This window comes from Pezoporus occidentalis, unplaced genomic scaffold (assembly GCF_034315485.1).
Source record: "Pezoporus occidentalis ecotype Australia unplaced genomic scaffold, CSIRO_AGI_Poc_V1 ctg159, whole genome shotgun sequence".
In the NCBI taxonomy this organism is placed as follows: domain Eukaryota; kingdom Metazoa; phylum Chordata; class Aves; order Psittaciformes; family Psittacidae; genus Pezoporus; species Pezoporus occidentalis.
This window is the reverse complement of record NW_026913415.1, coordinates 2,814,416-2,837,135: the sequence shown is the minus strand read 5'-3', so window position 1 is coordinate 2,837,135 and position 22,720 is coordinate 2,814,416. Positions and strand designations below refer to the sequence as shown.

Sequence of the window (22,720 nt, the reverse complement as noted above, 5' to 3'; positions counted from 1 at the left end):
CCAGCTGTAGGAAAGGCGCTTCACCCAATGCAGTATCTTCTTTTCCTGGATTTCCCCTCCATGCACTGTCCTGTGTCCTGTCCTGGGGTGCCAACACTGCTGAGAACCTGGGAAATAAATATGGGTTATGCTGCATACTCAGACTGTGTGTTAAGTGTTTTAAAAGCGCGTTGGTCCTGTACTGGGTGTAAAATATACTGAGTACTAAGCAAGTTGGGGTTGTAGCTGTGGGAAGTTCCAAGGGGACCTGGGAGCGGGGGAAGTGGTTATGTGTCAGAAAAACATTTGGATTCTATGTGTTGTGGTTTTTTTTTCTATTAGAAGTGAAAGAACTTGTTTCCTTATAGTTGCTCAGAAGTGCTTCTGCTATTGAGGATGAATGTGGCTCTATCAGTATCTTATCTATTGCTTACATCTTCTGACAGTATTTGTACTCAAAAGCAAACAATGTTTTTACTAAATTTTACCTTGTTAACTTTTTAGTGTGTAATTAATTCTATCTCATGTTTCTACAGGGATATATTCAGTGGAACTGGTAAATGACAGCTTGTATGAATGGCACGTTAAGCTTCTAAAGTAAGTCACTGAAGTTTTGTCATGTTCTGAAGAACCTGTTTTGTGATTCCTTCAGAGATTCTTATCTTTGATAAATGAGAATCTCTAGCCAGAGCATATAAAATAGTGTGTGGTGGCTACAGTTCTGGTATACAGAAATGTGTGCAGAGATTGAACTGGAGTAATTATTGAGCTGGCAAGAAAACCACCCCCCCTTTGCACAGCCAACAGAGTGTGTATTACTGGAGCTTTCATTACTGTGCAGTTCTCTTTCCAAAATGACTCCAAAATATGAAACTTTAATGCATTTTTTTTCCAGAGCCTTTGTCTGGATGGTTTTATTTTGGTTTTTGGTTTTAATTTCAAGAAAATGCAGCTTCTAGTTTTATTCAAGATGTGAGAAGGAACAGAACTGTCTCAGTGTCATTGGTTCTTCATCTCTACACTTGAGCAGACACATAGGACTGACACTTTTAGGTATAACATAATTATGACTCATAAGCTGTCATCTTTTACGTACTGCTTTTCAGTACATGCACTAGACGACTCATTTTGTTGTGTCCAAAGTCCATAACTTTAATTCTAGAGCTGTTGTATTGAAATAATTCCTGATAAAGGTCATCCGCAATCATCCTACAAGGTAAGCCTGTAGGAAGGAAAAGCCTGTCCAGACTAGGTGGTAGCAAAAGATGGAAGGAACTTCCATCAATTTAGGTAGGTCATGGTGAATAAGGACGTAAGCTGTTTCAGCACAATGATTTACCTGCCTGTAGGAATTGTTGCCCTGTCCTAGTGGTAAGACTTGAATTACTATGTCACCAGCTGCTGAAATAAAGGCTTTTTTCCCTTAGTGTAATCATAGGCATAGGAACATTTTGAAGCTGAAAATGGCAGCTATGACGTATATATGAAAAATCTGTGCCATATTACAGGAGGCCTTGTCTGTCGAGTGCTTCTGTAACAAAGTGCTCAAACCACTGTGAAGTGATTTGAAACCTCTTTTCAAGTGCTGTGGACAGGGCTGACTTTCTGCTCTCAAGAAAGACAAAATGGAGTGCATGCAGAGAATGGCTTCCAGGATGACTAAGAGAAGAGAAGTATTGGTTTTGTCTATCCCATCAAAAAGCATCTGAAAACAAATGAAATGTGTGCAGACTATATGAGGGGGTAAATGTTAGAGGCTATTTGATTAAGAAACCATACTGTTACTAGAACAAGTAACAGTGAACTGGCCCAGTGCAAGCTATGGGTGCAAGTGATGGGTTTCTAAGCACTGGGAGATTTTATTCTGAATGGGCTTCCCATTGGTAGGAAGCTGCCCAAGTAATTCTGAAATAGGATCTATCAAGTTTGTGGTTTCACTTGTAGCAGAGGATTAGATGTAATAGCCCATCAGTCCCTTTAACATACGCTTTAGGCTTGTAGCAGGCATTTTTTTGACTGGGCTCTTTTAAAAGCTGCTGGGGTGTCAGAGCCTAGGTGGGATTAACCTGCAAGTGTCTGAATGAATGTCTGGGCTGCTCATCGCCAGCATGTTACAAGAAGCAGTTGATGAAACTGGTAGGCAGAAGCTGCTGGCTTTAGTACTTGTGCTGATGCAGGTTACTTTTAACAGCTGCGATGGAACTAGGATCGCATAAAGTAAAGGATTTACTGTGTACTGAAAACTAGATCACTACAGTCTTAATGTTAATTTTTTTCTTCACCCCTCTTGTTGGAACATTTATTTTCAGCCAACTGTAGAGAATTAAAATTGCTGGTTTCAGATAAACAGGTTACTTTGTACTAACTGTAAATATATGGACAACTATATATAATAATATATAGTCATAGATGACTATGCAAATGACATAGCAATGGGAATGTAATGCATTGAAGCAAGCTTTCAGGCTGATCTCATAGCAAAGTGTTTACTTTGTAAAAGGAGCAGGAGTTTTCTACAGTTTACCTTAAATTGCAGTTTGTAAGCTACAAATACCTGAAGGAGGTATTTAAGAGTAATTACTCTTTACAGGTAGTGAAAATAGTAACTTCATCCAAGGTCTCCCCCTGCTTCTTTTATAGGGTTGATCCTGATAGCCCACTGCACAGTGATCTTCAGGTCTTAAAAGAGAAAGAAGGTGTAGAATACATTTTACTCAACTTCTCTTTTAAGGTATGTGTCTATGGGAAGAAATGCTGGGGTTAAATTTCTGCCATCTTGTAGGAAGTGACTGAAATGACCCTCAGCTGTTACATGGGTAAAGATAGAGCTGTAGCATTAATAAGAAAAAAGAAAAGCAACTGTATTTGCTACTGAAGCTTCCCAGTACTTGCTCTTTAGCCAGTACTGTGGGAAAGTGATTTCTACAGAACTGAAAACTTCTGCTTTAAATCTCATTTGCCAAATAAGGTGACTGAAACACTTCCTGGTTGGAAAACAGTGTCTTAAATAAGTATATTTCTTAACCTGGTTTTTGTTACGCTTTTCAGGATAACTTCCCTTTTGATCCTCCCTTTGTACGAGTGGTATCTCCAGTGCTCACAGGAGGGTAGGTTTGAGTTGCCTTGCAGAAATCTTACTTTGTGGTGAAAATGTTACAACTTGAGATTGATGGGTTGGGAAAGTTTTGAGACTCACATGTAGACTTCTAGAAACTTCCCCTAAATATGTACCTGAGCTGCTGTAGGCCGTGAGTTTGCAAAGCTCAGAGTGCTATATGCAGGTTTGTTTCTCAAGCTTTCTGAAGTAATAGCAGGCAAACAGCTGGGTGCAATTCCTCTTTGAATTGCTTAGTTTGTGTCTAGCTTTGAAAGGCTCTGTGCCTGCCGCAGTGTTCAAGAGCTGCCCTCTTTTTGTGGATGGTTAACATCGCTGTTACTTCTGTTGCAGGGTGTTTTGAGTTGGTCCTTTGAAGGGGTCTTGATCCCTGTGTTGCCTTAAACTGTAGTCATGACTGGCTCTCTCTTGCTGGTATCACTGCCATAAAATTTTTATCAAAAACATCCTTAAATGCTAGCCCCCAAATACTAAAATTAACTCAACACGATGCTCCAAAAGTCATGTAGAATGTTTGAAGTGGCACAGAAACTTGTATATATCCTTGGAGAGCAAATTAAATTTCCCTTCTAAGGCTTTTAAGCATCTCCTGCTGACAGGAAATTATAGCTGTGTATTTGAAAAGGCAGTCTGTGATAGCTGGTGCTGATTCCAATTTGATTTTAATTGCTGTGTGTCTGTTTTGCATTCAAGAAATGGTTAGGGCAGGTAAAGAATGTTCGTGAGGGCTTCTGCTACCCAGAAATGAACAAGCAGTGCCAGACACCAGAAAGCTCATTTGGATTCTGATTTTGCTGTACTTGGACTTCTCTGGAGTATGAAAGAGAGAGTGGCCCAGCACGTTCTCAGTAATTGTTTCCCTGTCTATGCTGGTTGAATGTCTTGATCATAGGAGAGGCTGCATTTTTGGAGTGGTAACTTCTATTCCCCCAGCCCAGGTTTTGTGATGACCAGGTGTTTTGACTGCTGGGTCCCAGTCAGCAGAATGCATGATGAAGTGTTATTGAAATTAGAAAGTGTTTTATAGGGGAAGAGCTCCTTTATCTCATTCGCCTACACCTTTGATTTGCAGGTGCACCTACAGTCTTTGGAATTGTATCCGCTTTCTTTACAGAAGTCAATTTGTTTGTTTCTACAACTGCACATCAGTATAGCACTATAGTACTGTATACACCATAGTATAGGTAGTATATGGTAGTACAACCATATAAAGCAACCTTCTTTCATGGTGTGTGTACAGTTGTGTAAGCAGTTGTGCAGACTAGCTCAGTCACTGGTTTTAACTAAAGGAATTTAGTATTGTTAGACCAAAAAAAAATAATAATCTTCTTTGCTCAAGTATAACATGGCCAGCTAGGTACAGTGTGTTACTGGTTAAAGGGCATTTCAGCTTCATGTAAACAACAAATTCACCAAACCAGCCTGCAAGAGCTTAAAGTGCTGTGAACTGTTTCAGCTTTTACCAACTGTTGATGCCAAATATATTTTCTTTCATGTCTGTTTCTAGGTATGTCCTAGGAGGGGGTGCATTATGCATGGAGCTTCTTACTAAACAGGTGAACACAGGCTCTGTTATCTGGATAATAACAAAGCATGCTTTAAAATCATGCAAATAGGTGTTTCCCCTGAGATGAAGAATCCCTGTGTGGAATCAGTTGCACACTCCAAAGGGAATATGGTGGAATAAACCTCAGTCCCACAAGATTTGCCTTGCTGATCTTGTGAGAGAGCTTCTTTTCTGCCTTGGATGGCTTACAAGAGGTCTGAAGAAGAGGCAAGAAGTGAGAACACATCAGCTCTGAGCTCTCAGAATTTCTGGGAGGAAGCTGGTGTAAAGAGTGAGTTCTGAGGAGCAAGACACATTGTTTCACCCGGGAGAAGTGAGGAATGCAGAAGATTCTAGGCACGGATGACTCTTGTGTAGACAGTGATTGGTTTTCTCTTCAGATAAGTAAATGAATGAAGTAACCATTTTGCAGGCTCTGGCAGAAACTTTTGTGAACCTTGGAAGGTGAAGCAAAGCCAGAGATGAGCAGTAACTTTCATGGGGCAGAACTGTCATAGCTCACTGAATGGCTTCATTGGATAGCAATCTTTGCTGCTGCTTCCAAGAAGTAATTTCTGTTGTGATGTTGCTGAAAATGTGTAAATGCTGTAATCATAGGATAGATAGGGTTGGAAAGGACCTTAAGATCATCCAGTTCCAAACCCCCTGCCATGGGCAGGGACACCTCACACTAAACCATGTCACCCAAGGCTCTGTCCAACCTGGCCTTGAACACTGCCAGGGATGGAGCATTCACAGCTTCCTTGGGCAACCCATTCCAGTGCCTCACCACCCTAACAGGAAAGAATTTCTTCCTTATATCCAATCTAAACTTCCCCTGTTTAAGTTTTAACTCATTGCCCCTTGTCCTGTCACTACAGTCCCTAATGAAGAGTCCCTCCCCAGCATCCCTATAGGCCCCCTTCAGATACTGGAAGGCTGCTATGAGGTCTCCACGCAGCCTTCTCTTCTCCAGGCTGAACAGCCCCAACTTCCTCAGCCTGTCTTCATAACGGAGGTGCTCCAGTCCCCTGATCATCCTCGTGGCCTCCTCTGGACTTGTTCCAACAGTTCCATGTCCTTTTTACATTGAGGACACCAGAACTGCACACAATGCTCCAGGTGAGGTCTCACAAGAGCAGAGCAGAGGGGCAGGATCACCTCCTTCAACCTGCTGGTCACGCTGCTTTTGATGCAGCCCAGGATACGGTTGCTTTCTGGGCTGTGAGCGCACACTGAAGCCAGCTCATGTTCATTTTCTCATTGACCAGCACCCTCAAGTCCTTCTCCACAGGGCTGCTCTGAATCTCTTCTCTGCCCAACCTGTAGCTGTGTAATAATGAACTGCTCTTGTTTCTGTCTTGCTGCATTTTGGAAATGTGTGAATCAGCTTTTCCAGGTTTCCTACAAGTTCTTAGTAGTAAGACTGTAATAGCACTTTGCGGAGTTTCTCTGTTGTTAACTGAAAACAAGTACTTTAAAAACAGAGTTCAGAAAAATAAACCTCCCACAGCACATATCCCAACATCAATGCGTAAGCTGAGCACAAGAAGCAAGTACATGTTATACAGAAATATTTCCTTCTTTCTCCAGGGCTGGAGCAGTGCCTATTCAATAGAATCAGTCATCATGCAGATCAATGCCACTTTAGTCAAAGGAAAAGCCAGAGTACAGTTTGGAGCCAATAAGGTAAATATGCTGTGTTATATCCGTTACAGAAGTTCCTATTAGGCTTTCATTTGTTTGCTGAGTTGCACAGAAGATGCTTAACACCAGAATTGTCATTGCATATATATTTGCATTTTGATTTATCATGACATCTGGTGCATGTGTGAGTATTTTATTGGCAGTTAACTCCGAGTTTGTTAAATGATGAACATGGGAGGATAAAACCTTGGGATGGGCAGGGTGTGTAAGCAGTTAGACTTGCACTATCTATCCCTGTATTGGCAAGGTGGGGAAGGAAGTGGTATCGGCATTGGTAATCAGGAGTATTTGGAAATTCCAGATCTGAGAAGGGCTGTAGATGACAGCCTGGCTGCCAGGGTAGCGTATGCTGATATTAAGGAGTTCTCCTCCTTTAGCTGGCCCAAGCACCTGCAAAGTTTCATGAGAGGGTGAAAAATAATGCCATGCAAATCCTGAGCTAGCTGTTCAACATTAATGAAAATCACAGTTCAGTTCAAGTGGGCGTGCTGGTAACAGGCTGTAACTTAAGAGACTTTGAAGTATGAAATGCTGTTTCCAAAGGATGTTTAAATATTTAAGTGAATGAGACTGTCACTTGGATGCTAGTTTTTAAGCACTCCTCCAAGGATAGTCACCTAGGTAGGTAAGATGTAAAAGTTTATGATCACCATTCTGTCTAACCCAGTAACTGGTCAGCTGAGCAAGGCACGTTGCCTGAAGCCTTCATTCCAGTTGCTCAGGTTCTTAACCCTCTCAAAGAGGGGCCTTTCCAGCAGTCAGGGTGTACAAATTACTGTTATGATGATGGAAAAGAAATGAGAAAATAAGGGTATTTGTTTTGAAAATCTTGTGCCTTAAATCCAGGAATGTTGTAACACTGTGCATGGTTTTTAATTGTAAGTCTGATGCAGAGTTTCATTGTAAAACTGTTTTTAAGTCTCACGTGTCTGGCTGCCAGTTTTTTATGTTAGCTTTTTCTCCTTTCAGAATCAATATAACCTAGCAAGAGCACAGCAGTCCTATAAGTCACTAGTACAAATACATGAGAAAAATGGTATGTACATTCTTTTGATTTTTGTTCTTGTCTGCATAGCAACCTGGGGATTGATATTTGGCCTCAGTAAAACTTCTAAGTGCCAGAGTGTCTTATGTTGGCTTGGAAAGAACATACTGTGTTTCTTTCTCATCTTGCACTAGGAAGACAACAGTGCTTAAAGTAACTTGACTAACAATCATTGCAACTTTTCCAGCTTACGTGGATGTTCCGTGTGTTCCTGCTGTCTTTTGAAAGGTGGTTCAATTTCATTTTCGGCCAGCTGATCTAGGAACTTCATTGTTACTGGAGCTTTCAGAGTGTCTTAGTGAAGTGGCTGCTGGAGGTTTACCTCTTTCCCTGAAGGGGTTTGTTTCAATGTGGCAAGACCTTGCAGTAATCGTTAAGGAAGCGATAAAGTGGAAAGGAAGACCAGAGGTTTAGAAAATACAAGAAGTCCAAGTCAAGTGCACTGTCCGGAAAACTGTCCCAATAGAAATGGGAGACACATTTATTGTTCTATTTAAAGCCAGTTTATGGTCTCTTAGCTGCATGAAACAAGTGTTCAAGTGCTTCAGGTATAATTGTGTTCATTGTGCCAGGATGAGGAGACAACAAATGACCTGAGGCTTTAAAAGGTTTAAGTGACTGACATGTTATGTAAAAGTAGTCAGTAGAAGTGGTACCCTGGTGTCATGGCAAGGGAGTTAAGTCCACTTACCACTTCTGTGATGTCCTGTGGTCCAGTGTCTTCTGGGAACTGATGTTGCTGTGAACATTAGTGTATTTCAATGTGGCTGGAGCGAGCACCTCAGTTTCCCTACCTCTAAAATTGAACATAATGCCTTCTCTACAAGGGGGAGGAAGATCAAAGATGACAACTTTAAAATGCTTTCCAATTTTATGGTATTTTGATTTTGCCATTAACCAAGCCTTTTGCTTTTTTAGTTCACTACAGAAGCCAGCATGGTGCTCTCTTTACTTGTAGCTATGTGCTAGCCTACAGTGATTACTACCATGTCACGAGCTGTACACAAAGCATCCACAGCATTTATAGCTGCTGTAAAAGGTGTATTTTTGCTACCTGTTCTCTGGGACAAAGTAAATAGGCTGCTTATTCACTGTACAAAAAAATCAGAGGAATTTTTACAGTAGTGTTGGGGAATTAAGGTTGGAGATTTGAAGGTGACTAAAAAAAAATCCCCTATGCACATTTGTTCAGGTGTGATTCAGCTGCTAAACATGCCAAATCCAGTCAAGAGACAAGTTATTCAACTGACATTTTTGAGCCTGTTGATGCAGCAAGACTTACAGAAGTAGGATAAACAATTCGAATGCTTGTATGTGCCTAGCTCTTCAGTATGGGAGGTGGGATTTATAGACAAATATCCCAGTGTAGTCATGTTTGTATGTCTGTGCGTTAAATGGCTGGAAGACTTGAGGGTTTTACCTCTATTTCATTTGGTTTTGTTACAGCAATGTTCCTTCTCAACAGCTTCCCCTGTTCATGTCCAGCTTGTCAACCTCAGGATAGCTGCTGCCACAAAAAACCCCAAACGTGGAAATATTAAGTTTTCACACCCAAATACTGGGTGTGATCTGGGAATATACCATGTGCTTTATGTCCCACTGCAGACCACTAGCATTTTGGGCACTGGATCTTGCTGAGCTGGCCTTAAAGAGGGAAGGAAGGAGCCAGGTTCTAGACTTCTATCTCCAAGAAACGGAGTGTAGGACTGTCCTGACATAGCGATGTCGGTACCTAATGCATGTCTCTGTTCCCTGCAGGCTGGTACACTCCTCCAAAAGAAGATGGCTAACGTTGAGGACTGTTGCATACATGGACCAATGTCAACAAAACAAGCTCTTTTTTATGTTTTCCAACACACAGACTCAAGCTATGAGTGCCCCTATAACAGCTGTACTGAAGACTTTAGCTATTAGATAAGTTAGTGGATAATCTGTCAACTGACACGTAAAGTATAAGTTACAGCCTTACCATTCCGCTCTTCTTAGGTATCTGGACTGAGCAGTTTGGGCCTTTACCGTATTTGTTCTTATGGATTCAGCATATTTGGGCCATGCCCTCCCTTCTCCCTTTTTTATTTGAAAGTATAAGCTCCCTCCAGCAGGCTACTGAGTTACTGAAGATCATTCAATAGGAGTGAGTTGTTCAACACACTTTTGTGTATTTCTTACCTTTTGCAAAAGGCAAACTGCAGAGACTTGCATTGTATCGTTTTCATTTAAAGCCAAGAAGTTTAATACCTTTGTTTAATACTGTTTTAGGAGGTGTCAGGTCTTGCAAATCACAGTAGGTTTTTGTTTTGTTTTTTTTTTTCTGGTCTAAAATGACAGCATTTGTAGTATTTCCAAATTAATGATATAGGAAGAACACATGTATGTTAAGTCATTAAACATTTTTCATGGCTGTATGAGAATATGAACTGGTTTTTGGAAGAGATGTTCTTTGTTTAGGTTATGTTAATTTTTTTTTTCCTTTTTTTTTGGTTTATTTTGTAATTTTTTTGAAGCAGAGCAAGGCTGTGCCAATAAAACCTTGTAACTAGTCACTTCCACTGGGGCATCAGAACTTGCTGAGCTGTTCCTGCTACTTGTTGGCTCAAGCTCCTTAACAAGAAGAGCCGCAGTATGAAGCTTGAAGTTATTTAAAATACTAAAAAAAAAGAACCTTTTTAGGTGTTCCATTTTATTAACGGGTTGTTGCAATCATTTGTAAACTAATGAACTTATAAAAGTGATTGGCACAAATCGAGATGAAAGTCCTTGGATGAAATTTTTTATATAAAAGCTACACTAAAGTACAAAAACACATCACCTGAGTCAGAGGTTTAAGAAACGTTGCCATAGTCATGACAGTGGTTTTGTGATGGAGAGATGAATGGGAACTGCTGGTTCTTTATTAGGAAACGAATCTGGGTCTGTGTAATTACAGTATATTTCATTGCCTTAACTAAATCGATTCTATTTTGGTTGTAGTACTAGTCCTTCGCTCCGGTGCGGGGCCGCACCGTGAGTTAAGCACTCTCTCGAAGCGCAGACGCATGTTTCTGTTCTGTTTTCAGTTGACTATCACCCCTGTGCTCTCTCCTCCGCCAGGCACCCGCGGCTCCCTGGGCGTTTGCTCCCACATCCAGGTTTTAGCTCGAACGAAAGGATGGGAGAGGCTTGGCCCCGCTTCCAGCCCGCGCGGCTGCCCTGGTGCGCTGGGTGCCGCGCTGCCGGGCTTGCAGCGCACCCAGCCGCGGTGCCGGGGGGGGCAGAGCCGGCCCCGGGTGCGGTTCCGTTTCTCCCGGCGGAGCGCCCTGGCAATGTACAGTAATTTGTAAACTTGCATCAAGTTTATGAATAAAAACCATTTTACGAAGTGCGCTGGGTCCGTGGTGCTCTGTGTAAGCGTGGTGAGGAGCCCTCGCGTCCTCCCCGCCGCTAGGCGGCGGTAGCGTGGCTGCTCCTGCTGTCCCCGCCTCCTTGTGGCCGGAAGTGCGCCAGGGACCTCCGTGGCCGCGGCTTGGCAGGGGAGGCCGCGGCGCCGCTATGGAGGCCGCAAAGGGCGGGTTCGTCCTCAGCAACCTGGCCGAGGTGGTGGAGCGCGTCCTCGGCTTCCTGCCCACCAAGGCGCTGCTGCGCGCCGCTTGGTAAGGGGCGAGGGCCGGGCGGGGGGGGGGGGGTTGGGGTATGAGTACTGCCGTGAGGGAGGGCCGGCCCCGCTGACCGCGGTGCTGTTGTTCGCAGCGTGTGCCGGCTGTGGAGGGAGTGCGCCCGGCGGATCCTGCGGGCACGGCAGCGCCTCGCCTGGGTGTCCGCGCTGGAGCCGGGCCCCGCCGACAGCCACGCGCTGGTGCGCGCCATGGCCCGCGAGCTCGAGGTGGGTCCGTGCGCGCGGGCGCGGCTGAGGGGCGCGGGGCTCGCGCCTCGGGGGGGGGCTTCCCGCCTCAGGGGGCTCGCGCCTCAAGGGGTGGGGGGGCTCCCTCAAGCCCTCGTCCCGCCTGAGGAGCCGCCGGGGCCCGCCCTGCGGAGCGGGCGCTGGGTGAGCAGCCCTCAGCCTCCTGCTCTTCCTCCTCCTGCTCCTTCTCCTCTCCCTATACAGAAGGTGCATGTGCTGCCCCAGACCGTGCTGTACATCGCCGATGCGGAAACCTTCAGCGGGCATGAGGAGTGTCACGAGCAGAAGAAAGGTAACACATAACCCCCCCCCTCCCCCCCGAAATGCTTGAGGCGCACAGAGCGGAAAGCCATCTGAAAGGGAATGCTCCGAGGTACTCTGCCGTGTAACAAGTGATCTCAACCAGCACCAGGGCAGGTTTAGATGGAGCTGAGGAACAGTTCCTTCCCCACAGGGTGCTCACGCATTGGAACAGGCTGCCCAGGGCAGGGCTGCAGTCACCGTCCCTGCAAGTGTTCACACAGCGTGGGGACGAGGCCTCAGTGCCATGGGTTAGTGGTGGCCTTGGCAGTGCTGGGGAGCGGTTGGACTGGAGGAGCTGAAAGGGCTTTTCCAACCTGGTTGATTCTGTGATTCTGAGTTTGAATTTCCGGGGAAAGTAGATATTTTGCAGTAAAATCTGCAACCATGTAGTATTGCACTTGCGTGAAGCACATCTCATGTTTTGTTACATAGATGAGTTGCTTTCCCACTCTCTGGGGGATACAGGTTCTGTTTGCTCCTCCTGGTTAGTGCAGGTTTGCCATGTTGTTAATGGGACAGCCACTGATGGGCAGCATGGGACTGCTGCAGGGTTTGTCTCAGTACCCATCAGAACAATTCACTTGCTTTCTGCCTTTTTTTTTTAACAGCCAGGAAAAGAAACAGTAAAGAAACAGCAATTGCACTTGAAAAACTGTTGCCAAAGCGATGTCAGGTTCTTGGACTGGTCACTCCAGGGATTGTAGGTAGGAGGAAGATGTGTGATTCTGTGAGAGACAGTTTGAAGGTGTTTGGTGTATCACAGCTCTCTGCCGGGTGCTGTTTGTCACAGTTTTCTCTGCTTTTGAAAGCATAGTCCTAAACTGATGGAGAGTTCTCACTTTGATTTCCATGTTCTGCTCCCACCTCTGTCAGTGCTACCTTCGGATTTTAAGGAGGTCACAGGGTTGCTGTTAAGTCACGTGGAGCTTAAATTCTTACTTTGTCTGATGCCATTCTAATTAAAAGGGTTGATTTAATTGAGCAGCCAGCTTACTGCTGGCACCTTAATGTAATAGTTGGGTGTTTCTTGGATTTTTCTGTATTTTTCAGTCTCATATACTGTGATTAATCATATGGGACATCCTCAGTATGTACCCATGTGTTATGGTCTAACAGAGGGCATATTCAGTAACTCTGGACAATTCACAGCCTCCCATGGCAGTCTGTTTTCTACTGTTTCACTTTTTTATTATCGCAAAGCTTTTTCTTAGTTTCTCATCTCAAATTCTCTTCCCACAGCATACATAGGGTATTTGATTGTTGTTACTAGCATAATTCAGTAATATGCTCCCAGTATTTGTGTCAGTTTGCTCTATACTGTCATCACATGCTTGTGTGTTAAAAATCTGTGTGTGTTTGCGTGCCTGCAGAAGTTGGCAGGGAGGCCTGAGACAGCTGTATTGTACAGTGCTTGTTTTCCAACTGTTGTATATTTGCTGTGGCTGGGGGAAGTGTCTACGTATATCCGTGTCTCTGTGTCCAAAGTGACTTGAGCACAATCTAGGACTCCTGCATGCTTCATCTTTCCAAAGCATCAACCAAAAATATCACAACAGTTGTTAATTGGGTATGTTGCTATGGAAATGAGCTGTCATATTTTACATCACCTAAGCTGTTCTGCCTCTTAATCTGTTTTAGTGTACATGAGAGTATTAGAATCACTCAACACAAGATGTCTGCTTTTGTATCTTTGTAGTTACCCCGATGGGTTCAAGCAGCAATCAACCTCAAGAAATCGAAGAGGGTGAAGCTGGGTTTGCTTTGTTGTTTCCCAAAATTGATGGGGTAAAAATTCATACCTTCCATTTTTCTAAAGATGTGAAGAACAGGGTCTTTGATGAAAGCAAATTTGCTGAAGCAGGTACGTTCTTCTCTTTATTTGGGCTGTTCTGGATTACTGTATTCCTCTTTTGAGTGCCAGTGTGGAGTTAACACGTGGAACCAACAGCTTCTGTGCTAACTTCGTTCATAGAGCACTCTGTAGGGCTGCAGCTGGTAATTATGTGTCAGCGTTCTTCCTGTCTGTGGAGCATTAAGGTCAAGTTATCCTGAGTATTGGTCTTGGATTACCTCACTTAGTTTGCCAGCGGAGCTGTTAAGTTTTGAGCAGTCTCTAGTTAGTAAAAAATAATGATGAATGAGTCTCTCCCCTTAGGAATGATTCCTGTCATTACAGTTTAGAAAGGAGTAGGCAGGAGCTGCTTCTCTTCTTCTCTGAAACAACTTTGCGTTTAGGTCATTTGGTGGTGTACCAAAGAAAGACAGAACAGAGGACAGCACTGTTAAATTCTTCACATTGTGTCCTTAGCAGGGTAGGTCATTTATGAAGAGTAATACAATAAGGGTTTCTTGAGTCTTCTAGGGGTCTGGCAGTTTCTACCTTGGGGTAAGCAACTGTCTGATGTGTGTAATTTATTTAGTTCTCAGGTAAAGATATTTGCTGTGTTGTGGTGGTTCTTGAATAATGTATAAACATATGGTAAAGAAGCAGAAAGCTTTAGGAAGCAGATGTAGTTGTTTTTCCTTGCTAGATTCTGTTCAGAAATTCTCACTTAGGTCAGGAATGCAGCCCAGCTCCTGAATGCTGGGGCAGTTTCTATCTTGCTTTGAAAATTGCAGCAGTGAAAGGCCATTACTAAAGGTGTAATGTATCATTTGAGGAGACACTGGGATGGTTGGCTTTAGGGAGCAGGATTTAAAAATGGTAAGAGGATTGGCGTTTGTGGTTTTGTTTGTAGGTCTGAAGAATAACCCAGATCTCCGGGTGGTTCTTCTGTTTGGCTACAACTCCTGGAAGCCTGGAGCTACTCGATTTCTGCATCAAATAGTCAATCCTTTGAATGAAAAAAGTATCATCCTGGCTGGGGGGCAAGTGGAGAGCTTTACATCATTGACCTCTGAGAAGTAGGTATCTTTCTCAAGGTAAATTGTAAAGATTTAAATTGGAAGAAACACTCCAGAAGCCGTAGCCATTTAGTTATGTCATATTAGAAATGTCCATTAACAGCAGTAAAATAATTAGTTTTTGTGAGAGATGGAGTCTAGCTGCTACACTGTCATCTCACTGGAAACTTTGTATTGCAAACAGGGTTCTGGAAACACAGCTATGAGGAACTCCTGGCAAAGGAGATTGTCAGCATCAGCTGCCCTATGTGTATCACTTGCTGTTACAGAGACCATTCATGTGAACAGTTTGTTTCTCCATCAGCCTGGGTTTGGTGTGCTCCAGGAGCACACCTAATATGCCACCACTGCTGAAGGACATAGCACTCACAGCACCCGGCTAGATCTCATCCAGTTTAAACTGTTTCCCTTGCCAGCATCCCTGTAGGGCAGGTTTGGGCTTCCACTGCTACAGCTGCTCTGCTGCACAGAGTGAGCCCTTTGTGCCATCTGATGTGCTGGTGCATCCTCACTGGAGTGCACAGTGCTGGGGCATGCAGTGCAGACACAGACACAGGCTCCTCTCGTGCCAGCCTAGATCTGGACTCCATAGCAATACCAACATTTTTCTTGCATCTGACTTATGCTGGCTGTGGCATTACTTCAGTTAAGAGAGCTGGCTGTATTTTCAGTTAGTGCTAATAAAGCGTAAGTAGGTAACTGCTAAAACTAGTGTGTCCTGCCTAACCAGGCAGACTTAATGTAAATCTGAAGCCATTACCGACTGCTGCCCTGGATTGATATGTAAATGCTGAGTATCTTTGTGTCTGAAGTTTAACTATTCGTTTAGTTGGAATTAGAGAGCTGCAACATACACAAACTGCTGAATTTGGCATGTATTTGAAAGGTAGGCATATGCTTAATCCCTAGTAATGGATGTGAAAATTTTTCCTTGTGAAAAGTTATTAAAAAGGGGAGGAAAAAAAAATTCCAAACATAAAGGTTTTGATTTGTTTTCTGACTGTGTGGCTTTCACAGGATGTTGGTCTGCTTTGAAACCTGCTTCTGCCACAGCAGGGTTTTATTCAGGTTGAAGTGGTCTCCCTGGGTGTTCTCTAACTCGGTGCCTGTTGCCTTTCAGTAACAATGCCCAGCCCGGCGATGCCTGCGGTGTGGTTGGGCTGGCTTTCAGCGGTCCCCAGATCCAGAGTGCCACTGTTCTGTTAGACCAGGATGTAGCTGATGAGAGGACAGCAGAAGCCGCCATGCAGCGTCTCAAAGCAGCAAATATCCCTGAGCATAACACCATTGGCTTCATGTTTGCGTGTGTTGGCAGAGGATATCGGCATTATAAAACCAAAAGGAATATGGAAGCAGATGCATTTAGGAAGTTTTTTCCAAACGTTCCCCTCTTTGGCTTCTTTGGACATGGGGAAATAGGATGTGATCGAATAGTTACTGGGAATTTCGTATTAAGAGAATGTAATGACATAAAGGATAACCTGCTTCATGGCTACACTACCGTTATGACTCTTATTCATCTTGGGTCAGCTAAAGCAAACCAAGCATAAATATGTTTTTAATGTTTCAGTGAGCTGTTAGTTTCGCTCCAGAAAGGTGAGAAGCGTGGAAGAGTGGACATCTTGCAGGCAAAGCGCCTTCCAGAATGCAAACATCTTTTTGGTAATATTATCAAATCTTGTAGTTGGAATAGAGTTTAATATAAGATACCTGCAAGAAAGCTTTGCATTTTGTGTACACATCTGAATTGCAGGTGAGTTGTATTTGATGGAATTCTGCAATTGAAGAAAGCCTCTTTCTTCCCAAGTGGAGATGGTTTGCACAAATGGCAGTTGGAGTCCAAGTACAACATGTAGAATGAATTGGTACTTTGATGTGCTCTATTTATGTATGTAAAACAGTCCAGAAAAACTGCTGCTGCACTCTGAAATACTGATGCACAGAATCCACCATTTCCTGGATTTTTTTTGCAAGAGAGATGCACAACCTGCCAGGAATCCTATTTACAAACCCAAATGGTTTTGTTAGATAAAATGAATGAAAATCTTTAGAGGAAAATAACAAAGTGTTCATTAAATAAAGATGAAACTACCTAAAAGTACCTTGCCCTCCATTCTTAGAGAAAAAGCTCTGATTTAAGGAAATGTCCAGTTACAAGCTCAACTTGTCTCACCAACTTGAACTGAATTTCAGTTGTCTTAAATAGTTGGTTTAGAATAATGTCTGATACGTTGTGTGTACCAGCAGTTTCAGTCATGTTGTATTTAATTTTACCCAATCAAAATGTACTGGTTGCCTTTTAGATTCTCTTGCGGTGTGATGCTCTCTATTACAAACTTATAAATCCAGAGTGCTAAAAGTTAAGACATTAAGACTACCTGATATGTTTTAAGTTGCTTTAAAAAGTTGGTTTACTTTGAAATTGCAGGGCATGCACCATCTGGCTCTGTTCTGTTAGTATAGAGCCTTTAAACAAGACTTGGGCTTTTCCATGTTTTTCCTGTGCTTTTACACCAGGTTTGATTGCTGCAGCTGGAATGCAGTATTGCAGAGTTCAAGTGAGTAGATTCATTATAGTCTTACTACAGCTAATAATATATTTGGTTTTTAATTCTTTTCTCTCTTTTATTTTCACTTATTAATAGAGTTAGATGAAAATAAGATCAGTTCTACCACACACAGGAATTCCAGATTGGGCAGCTGGCCCCTTTTCAGCATAGTAAAAAGAAAGTACTTAGCTGTTGTTGTACAATAAAATAACAGTATTTTTCTTTAGATCTAGCAAGTAAGACCTCAGTTGGCAATTTTTTTGCCCATATGAAGTTAAAACTTTCCCTGACGCTGGCCTAAGAAGCTGAGGTAGAAGCCTGTCTGTCCTGAGAGTTGCCTTCAGTGGGTGCTGCCCACAGGCAGCACTTTCCCATGGCTAAGTTGATGATATTTAGGTTTTTTTTTAATTAGAAGACAGAGAATGAGTTGTGAATTCCCCATGGCCTCCTAGGTGTAGGAGATTAGTAAGTGTGGGTGTGAGCTGGGAAACGTTTAGTTGCTGCATTAGGAAAGGTATTGGGAAATGGAGTATGCTTGAATAGAAGCCTCTCAGTGGGAGGTGGATATGTTTTTTTAGCATAGTCAGAATGTAATGTCCAGCCCTTTCTGTCTGCATAAGCTACGTGTTTAACAGGATTCTGCTTGCCGTCAGCAGTGAGTTCAGGTTAGTCAGCATCACTACCAATGTAAGCCAATGAACTTTAACTAACTTTTTGTAGTAGTACAAGTAGGTGAAGTATGATCAACCACGTGTCCTGAGCAACAGTGCAAACACATTTGGAAGTGTCTGAAGAGGCAGATGATGAGCTCCAGCAGTGGTGCAGTGAAACAGGCAATGATAGTTTGGCTTGAAGGGACTGATCATCAGCAAGGTCCTGTGGCCTCCCAGTCCTGTAGCTGAGGACACTTAAGAGGTAAACATACAGTACAGAAAAGATGCTGGGTGGTGGGGAACCCCAAGAGCCGGCACCAGAGACCCAGATCAGCTCCTCAATCTTAGGGAGTGGGGATGAGCCATAGGGACCCCAGAACCATGCACTGCAGGGCTGGAACCGCTATGCTGTGCCTCCCAGACTGCGTCATGTCCTCCAAATGACAGGGAAGTAATGTAATTAATAAAATTGCAACATCTGTGATTAAAGTGTTTCGTTATCCAAATTCATTTTGTCTCCACACCGTCATTTGCAATTCAACCACCACAACTGACTGAAAGCAAAATATATTTGCTTAAAGGGTGCACTTATCAAAAGGCAGAGCTTTGAACCAATAGAACATTTTGCAGTGCAATAATTTATACCTTTAACATTCAAAAAATAACCTTGAGGTTTTAAAGTGGACAAAGCTAGTTAAATGAATATTCAGCAAGTGAGGCAAACATGAATAGTGGGACTGCTCTAAAAATAATTGTCTGCAGTTACAGTGCTGATGGTAGTATATTTCCACCAAGAGAAAATAATCCCTAAGTGACAACAACTGGATTTTGTTAAGAAAAAAAGTCACAAGACCTGCAGGGAGGAGTGATGGTTTTGCTGACAAAAGGTAAAAGACATTCTTTTTCCCCCATATTTTGAATATGGATAATGTTTCGTTGCACATTTACTTTTTTTGCACATCATTCAACTAAATGGACTGTATGTTTCAAAGTACAAAAAATAACAGGCAAGTTGGGTGGTGTATAACCTCATACTTTTACAACCAAAACAGCAATTGCCAAACATACAACTATTACTGTAATTTTTATTTTATAGTTACTAATCCAAATAATCCCCTCATTATAGGATGTTTTGCTAATGTGCAGTTGTAAGAAAGCAAGAATAATTTGATAAAGAGGAGGCAAATTATGCTATATTGTTACAACTGTACTGCCAGAAAGCAATTTCAGTTGAGAACTGCAGAGATAATTAACTTGAGGTTTGTTAGTCTCTGTGCAGGTTTGTTTTGACCAAAGTTGGTTTTGGAACAAGCCTTATTTCAACAGATGAATGACACTGAATCATGCCCCTGGGCTGGGAACAGTTTACCAAGACCTGTAAATATGCAACCCAACTTTGCATTTCAGAGAAGGCTGACAAAAATATTAAACCTCAGACTGAATTTTGAAAACACAAGTGGTTAGATACGATTCTTAGTATTTAGTTAAAAGTCTACCTAGAAACTCTTGGCATCACTATCCCTGCCTCCTTCCTTAGTTTATTTTTGTCTGTCTAAAAATGGAGAACTTATTTCTACTAGAAGTAACTCTGTTGGCTTTCATATTTATGAAAGTTCGTTTTCATGTAAGACACTAACTTTGATATCATCCGAAGTTCTTTGAACACCTACTGTCTGGCCAAATGAGAGAACAAGCTAAAACACCTTTGTTCAGATGCCTACTTCTGTGTTGCTCAGTGGAATGACACAGGAAAATAACATTCGAGATCTGGAAGTTTTCATGGTTAGAAGTTACAGATAGTAAACATGTTAATTTAAATGGTCTTTTATTGGGTCTTTTATATTATAATCTCTGAGCTCTCTGCAAACATTAAGAAAACAATCATCTCCCCAGCTGTCTGATTATTTTTATTATAACATTATGGGGAAGATTATTTTTTCTACTGTATGGGTTTTGTGTATCTCTAAAACACATTCCATCTTAATACAGCTGTTGGATTTTGTGTTCGCAAAAGTAGATGAGGTAACTGCTAGGCTCTAATTCTGTTGTTAATGGAACATTATTCAAATACAAACTCCAGCACATTGTCATGTGCTTTACTTTTCAAAATTGTGAAATGAACTATTGAATTTCTTACTTGAACTTTTCCCTGTTCCTAAGCCCACTTCTCAGCCAGATACAGGCTCCAGAAGAGGCTGTTTTGGATTAGTCTTGAGGGTGTTTGGAATTTATCTTCTGAACTGCAGGCTCAAAGGTATGCAGCCATGTAAACAGCTCACTTCTGCTGGTGGTGCTGATGCTGGTGGTGTGCTTTGGGCCTGGACCACAGTTTTAAGTCAAACAAATACAAGTTCACACACTGAAATTATATTACCTAGCTACTTACATTAGAAGTATTAGCAGAGAAATAGCTAATAGCTAATTGGCTTGTTTTTTTTCAAGTACTTCGATAATTTAGGAGCAAAAACTTTGTTCCCAAAATTGCCGTCGTTACATTTCACAGCTAGATCCTCACTGAGATTAGCAGGTAGCACAGACTTCTCAGAATGTTTTGGAGTGATTCACATCACTAAATCAGCAGCGGTCATGTCACCTTTTCATGATACATTTTCACAGCTGTAAGAGTTGGAAACAGCTTTTTTAAAATAAGCTCATTTTAGCTGAGTTCTCAGTATGGCAACAGTGAGAGCAAACAAATCCTCCCAGAACCAGAACTCTCCTGGAATCTCCAGATCAGGTAAAAATGACTGAATAGTTTGAGTTCTGTGACAGAGAACATACAATATAGATTCCAATTACACAGTCCCGTTAGGAAATGCCACTCACCTACGTTTTTGCAGCCCATCATTTGCCTGTGCGGAAGTTGTACTCAAAATACCATCACTTACATTGATAGGACAATTTGAAAACAGTCTCTTTTAATGTGCATTGAAAAGAATGTTCATATTACACAAACTGACAAAGAGGTGCGTTTAGAAATTGGTTGTAGTTTTAACTCGGGGGATGAAAACAGCAGTAGCTCCTTGTTAGTTTAGGTTCTGCAGCTGCAAGTTCTGTTTACACGTCCTTAGCTAGCTACAGAAATAATTCCTGATGAAAGGTTTCATGGAGCATCTGTCCCAAACCATGGAACTGTGTATGTGGCGACCGGCCCGGCAGTGTTTCACAATTTATATTTGGCACTTTGCTATCCTGAAATTGATCTCTCACGTTACGTACAGGTTATGTTGAACAGGTTACAGTCATGAGAAAAGCAAGAGCAGGCTCTGGATAAGCACAAACAGATAATGTTACATGCAAGAATGAAAAGGGCAGGGGGTTTTTTAAACATGCGTCATGCTTGGGAATTTTTGTTTGCTCATTTTCCCCTAAATAAAGCAAATAATTTATCAGGATTCTTTGGATTATTCTGTATAATCCATGATGTGGGAATATTCCACCTCTTTAAGTATATAGATGTCAAAAGAAGGCATTATAACTAGGCCAGATACACTGAACGTGTGCATCCTGGTAATCTAAGTAACATTGCAGGAGAATTGTAACACAATTTAGGTCTAGGTTTTCTCCCCAACCTTATGCAGATATGTGTTTAAATATGAGCATGGCACAAGTGAAAACTCTGGACCAAAATAATACACAGTCTTTTCAGGTTTCACTCAACATAGCTTGATGTCTTTTAAATCTGAAAGGATGTTAATACCAAGGGAATTTAACTAAAAGCTTTCTTTCATTTTTTTAATGTGAAATTGTTGGGTGTCCGATGTTAAATTCATAACCACAATGTCAGTTTTGGCTAAAGCTCTCCCTCTCCCTGGGCAGTTCCTTCTAGGTACATATTTCCTGACACAGAATATGTTGAACACGTAACAGCCTTAGCCTTTCAGGTAAGCTCAACTGCTTTCCTTTCCTGCCTGAACTCTGCTCCCATCAGAACACTCACAACAGAAAGCAGTGGCACAGACACCATATCTATTGGGATAAATTCTCTCACCCATTTCTTCTGGTTTGTTTTTTTCTGCAGTAAATTGTGAAGTGGTTGCACAACATTGAAAGTACCTTTAGAACAGGCAGTACTGCCAAATGTACTTCCCCTTCCTGCTTAAAACTTAATATAAATCAAAAGACTACACAGCAGAGAAATACTCTTGTTTTCTTTGAACAGCTGTTTGTCCTCCTTTAGCCCCAGTGTTTGGTTGGGCTACTAATGAAATACCATTATATACTGAGTAACATAAAAGCAACCTCTTACTTAGGTCTATAAAGAGATTTCCTGGTAGTGGCTGGCATTCCGTTCTGAAAGTCATCAAAAGATTTTTGCAGTGCATTATGAAGAGATCTTTGCTACAAGATTCTGGAAGGAAAACATGATCCTCAGGTATAAAAGAATTTTTGCCATAACTAATAATTGTTGTGTAATTATGTTAGCGGAGGTTCCTAGAAAATCAGTCTTTACTTCCCTCCATAACCTTTTAGCTGGTGGAGAGGTAATTTTAAAGACAAGAGGGTTTATGTCTCATGAAAACAGGAGTCAAGCAGAGAAGAGGAACCCTATTACTCATCCCTGCATATACACATAACGCTTATTTAGGCTCCAGTGACTCCAGCCACAAGATTTGATCCATTGGCATCAGTGTTTCCTTAGCTTTATTGCTCACAGGACTGCTTCCTTAATTTTGTAAGCAGGAGTCACTAGAAAGTGTTGTACTCTTTTATTAAATTGTATGTAATATTGACTACCATGTGCTTTCTGTGGCATTTGACCACCTTAAAATGGATTTGTAGCCTGATCTCATTTTGACCTGAACATCATATTCACAAAGCTTGTGTATTGAAATAATTTTAGAAGCTGAAATATTCTCCAGTGCAATGGGTTTGAAGCAGTCTGAATTGCTAATAGTATCTGCTTCAAAGATAACAGTGTTTCATAAATCAGCTTGCATTAAAGCATGGGTTTGGTTTATTGATTCTCACTTTTTGTACAAATTGTTTCCCATCTAATGCAAACAAGCTTGGTAACAGTGAACAACTACACCATGTCTGTC

At 42.1% G+C, this 22,720-nt stretch overlaps 2 protein-coding genes across 7 annotated transcripts in view; both read left to right on the top strand.

Moving 5' to 3' along the window:
• UBE2Q2 (ubiquitin conjugating enzyme E2 Q2) overlaps positions 1–10,750 on the top strand; it is a 47,918-nt gene extending 37,168 nt beyond the window's left edge. For all 4 annotated transcript variants that reach the window (XM_062612249.1, XM_062612246.1, XM_062612250.1 and 1 more), the window contains 7 exons: positions 516–576; positions 2,620–2,710; positions 3,028–3,086; positions 4,602–4,650; positions 6,234–6,329; positions 7,317–7,383; positions 9,151–10,750. In XM_062612249.1, the coding sequence (XP_062468233.1) occupies positions 516–576; positions 2,620–2,710; positions 3,028–3,086; positions 4,602–4,650; positions 6,234–6,329; positions 7,317–7,383; positions 9,151–9,182 (455 nt within the window). In that variant the 3' untranslated portion in view covers positions 9,183–10,750. The remainder of the gene's footprint in view (positions 1–515; positions 577–2,619; positions 2,711–3,027; positions 3,087–4,601; positions 4,651–6,233; positions 6,330–7,316; positions 7,384–9,150) is intronic.
• A 127-nt stretch (positions 10,751–10,877) lies between these two features.
• FBXO22 (F-box protein 22) lies at positions 10,878–21,073 on the top strand. Of its 3 annotated transcripts, none has more exons than XR_009963510.1 (8): positions 10,878–11,021; positions 11,119–11,251; positions 11,474–11,561; positions 12,181–12,276; positions 13,269–13,433; positions 14,311–14,476; positions 15,597–17,034; positions 18,441–21,073. XR_009963510.1 is itself a non-coding variant. In XM_062612251.1 (7 exons), exons 1-7 carry the CDS (start codon positions 10,921–10,923, stop codon positions 16,024–16,026), a joined length of 1,179 nt encoding a protein of 392 aa, XP_062468235.1. In that variant the 5' UTR covers positions 10,878–10,920; the 3' UTR covers positions 16,027–21,073. The 3 variants fall into 3 exon arrangements, 1 of the variants encoding a protein (XP_062468235.1); XR_009963511.1 differs by having other exon boundaries at positions 15,597–18,565; positions 19,839–21,073; XM_062612251.1 differs by having other exon boundaries at positions 15,597–21,073.
• The last annotated feature ends 1,647 nt before the right edge of the window (positions 21,074–22,720 follow it).

Coding starts and splice junctions, on each gene's coding strand:
- FBXO22 (XM_062612251.1), top strand. CDS start 10,921: ATGGAGGCCGCAAAGGGCGGGTTCGTCCTCAGCAACCTGGCCGAGGTG. Junction 11,562..12,180: donor GTGTCACGAGCAGAAGAAAG/GTAACACATAAC, acceptor TTTTTTTAACAG/CCAGGAAAAGAAACAGTAAA. Junction 12,277..13,268: donor GGTCACTCCAGGGATTGTAG/GTAGGAGGAAGA, acceptor GTATCTTTGTAG/TTACCCCGATGGGTTCAAGC.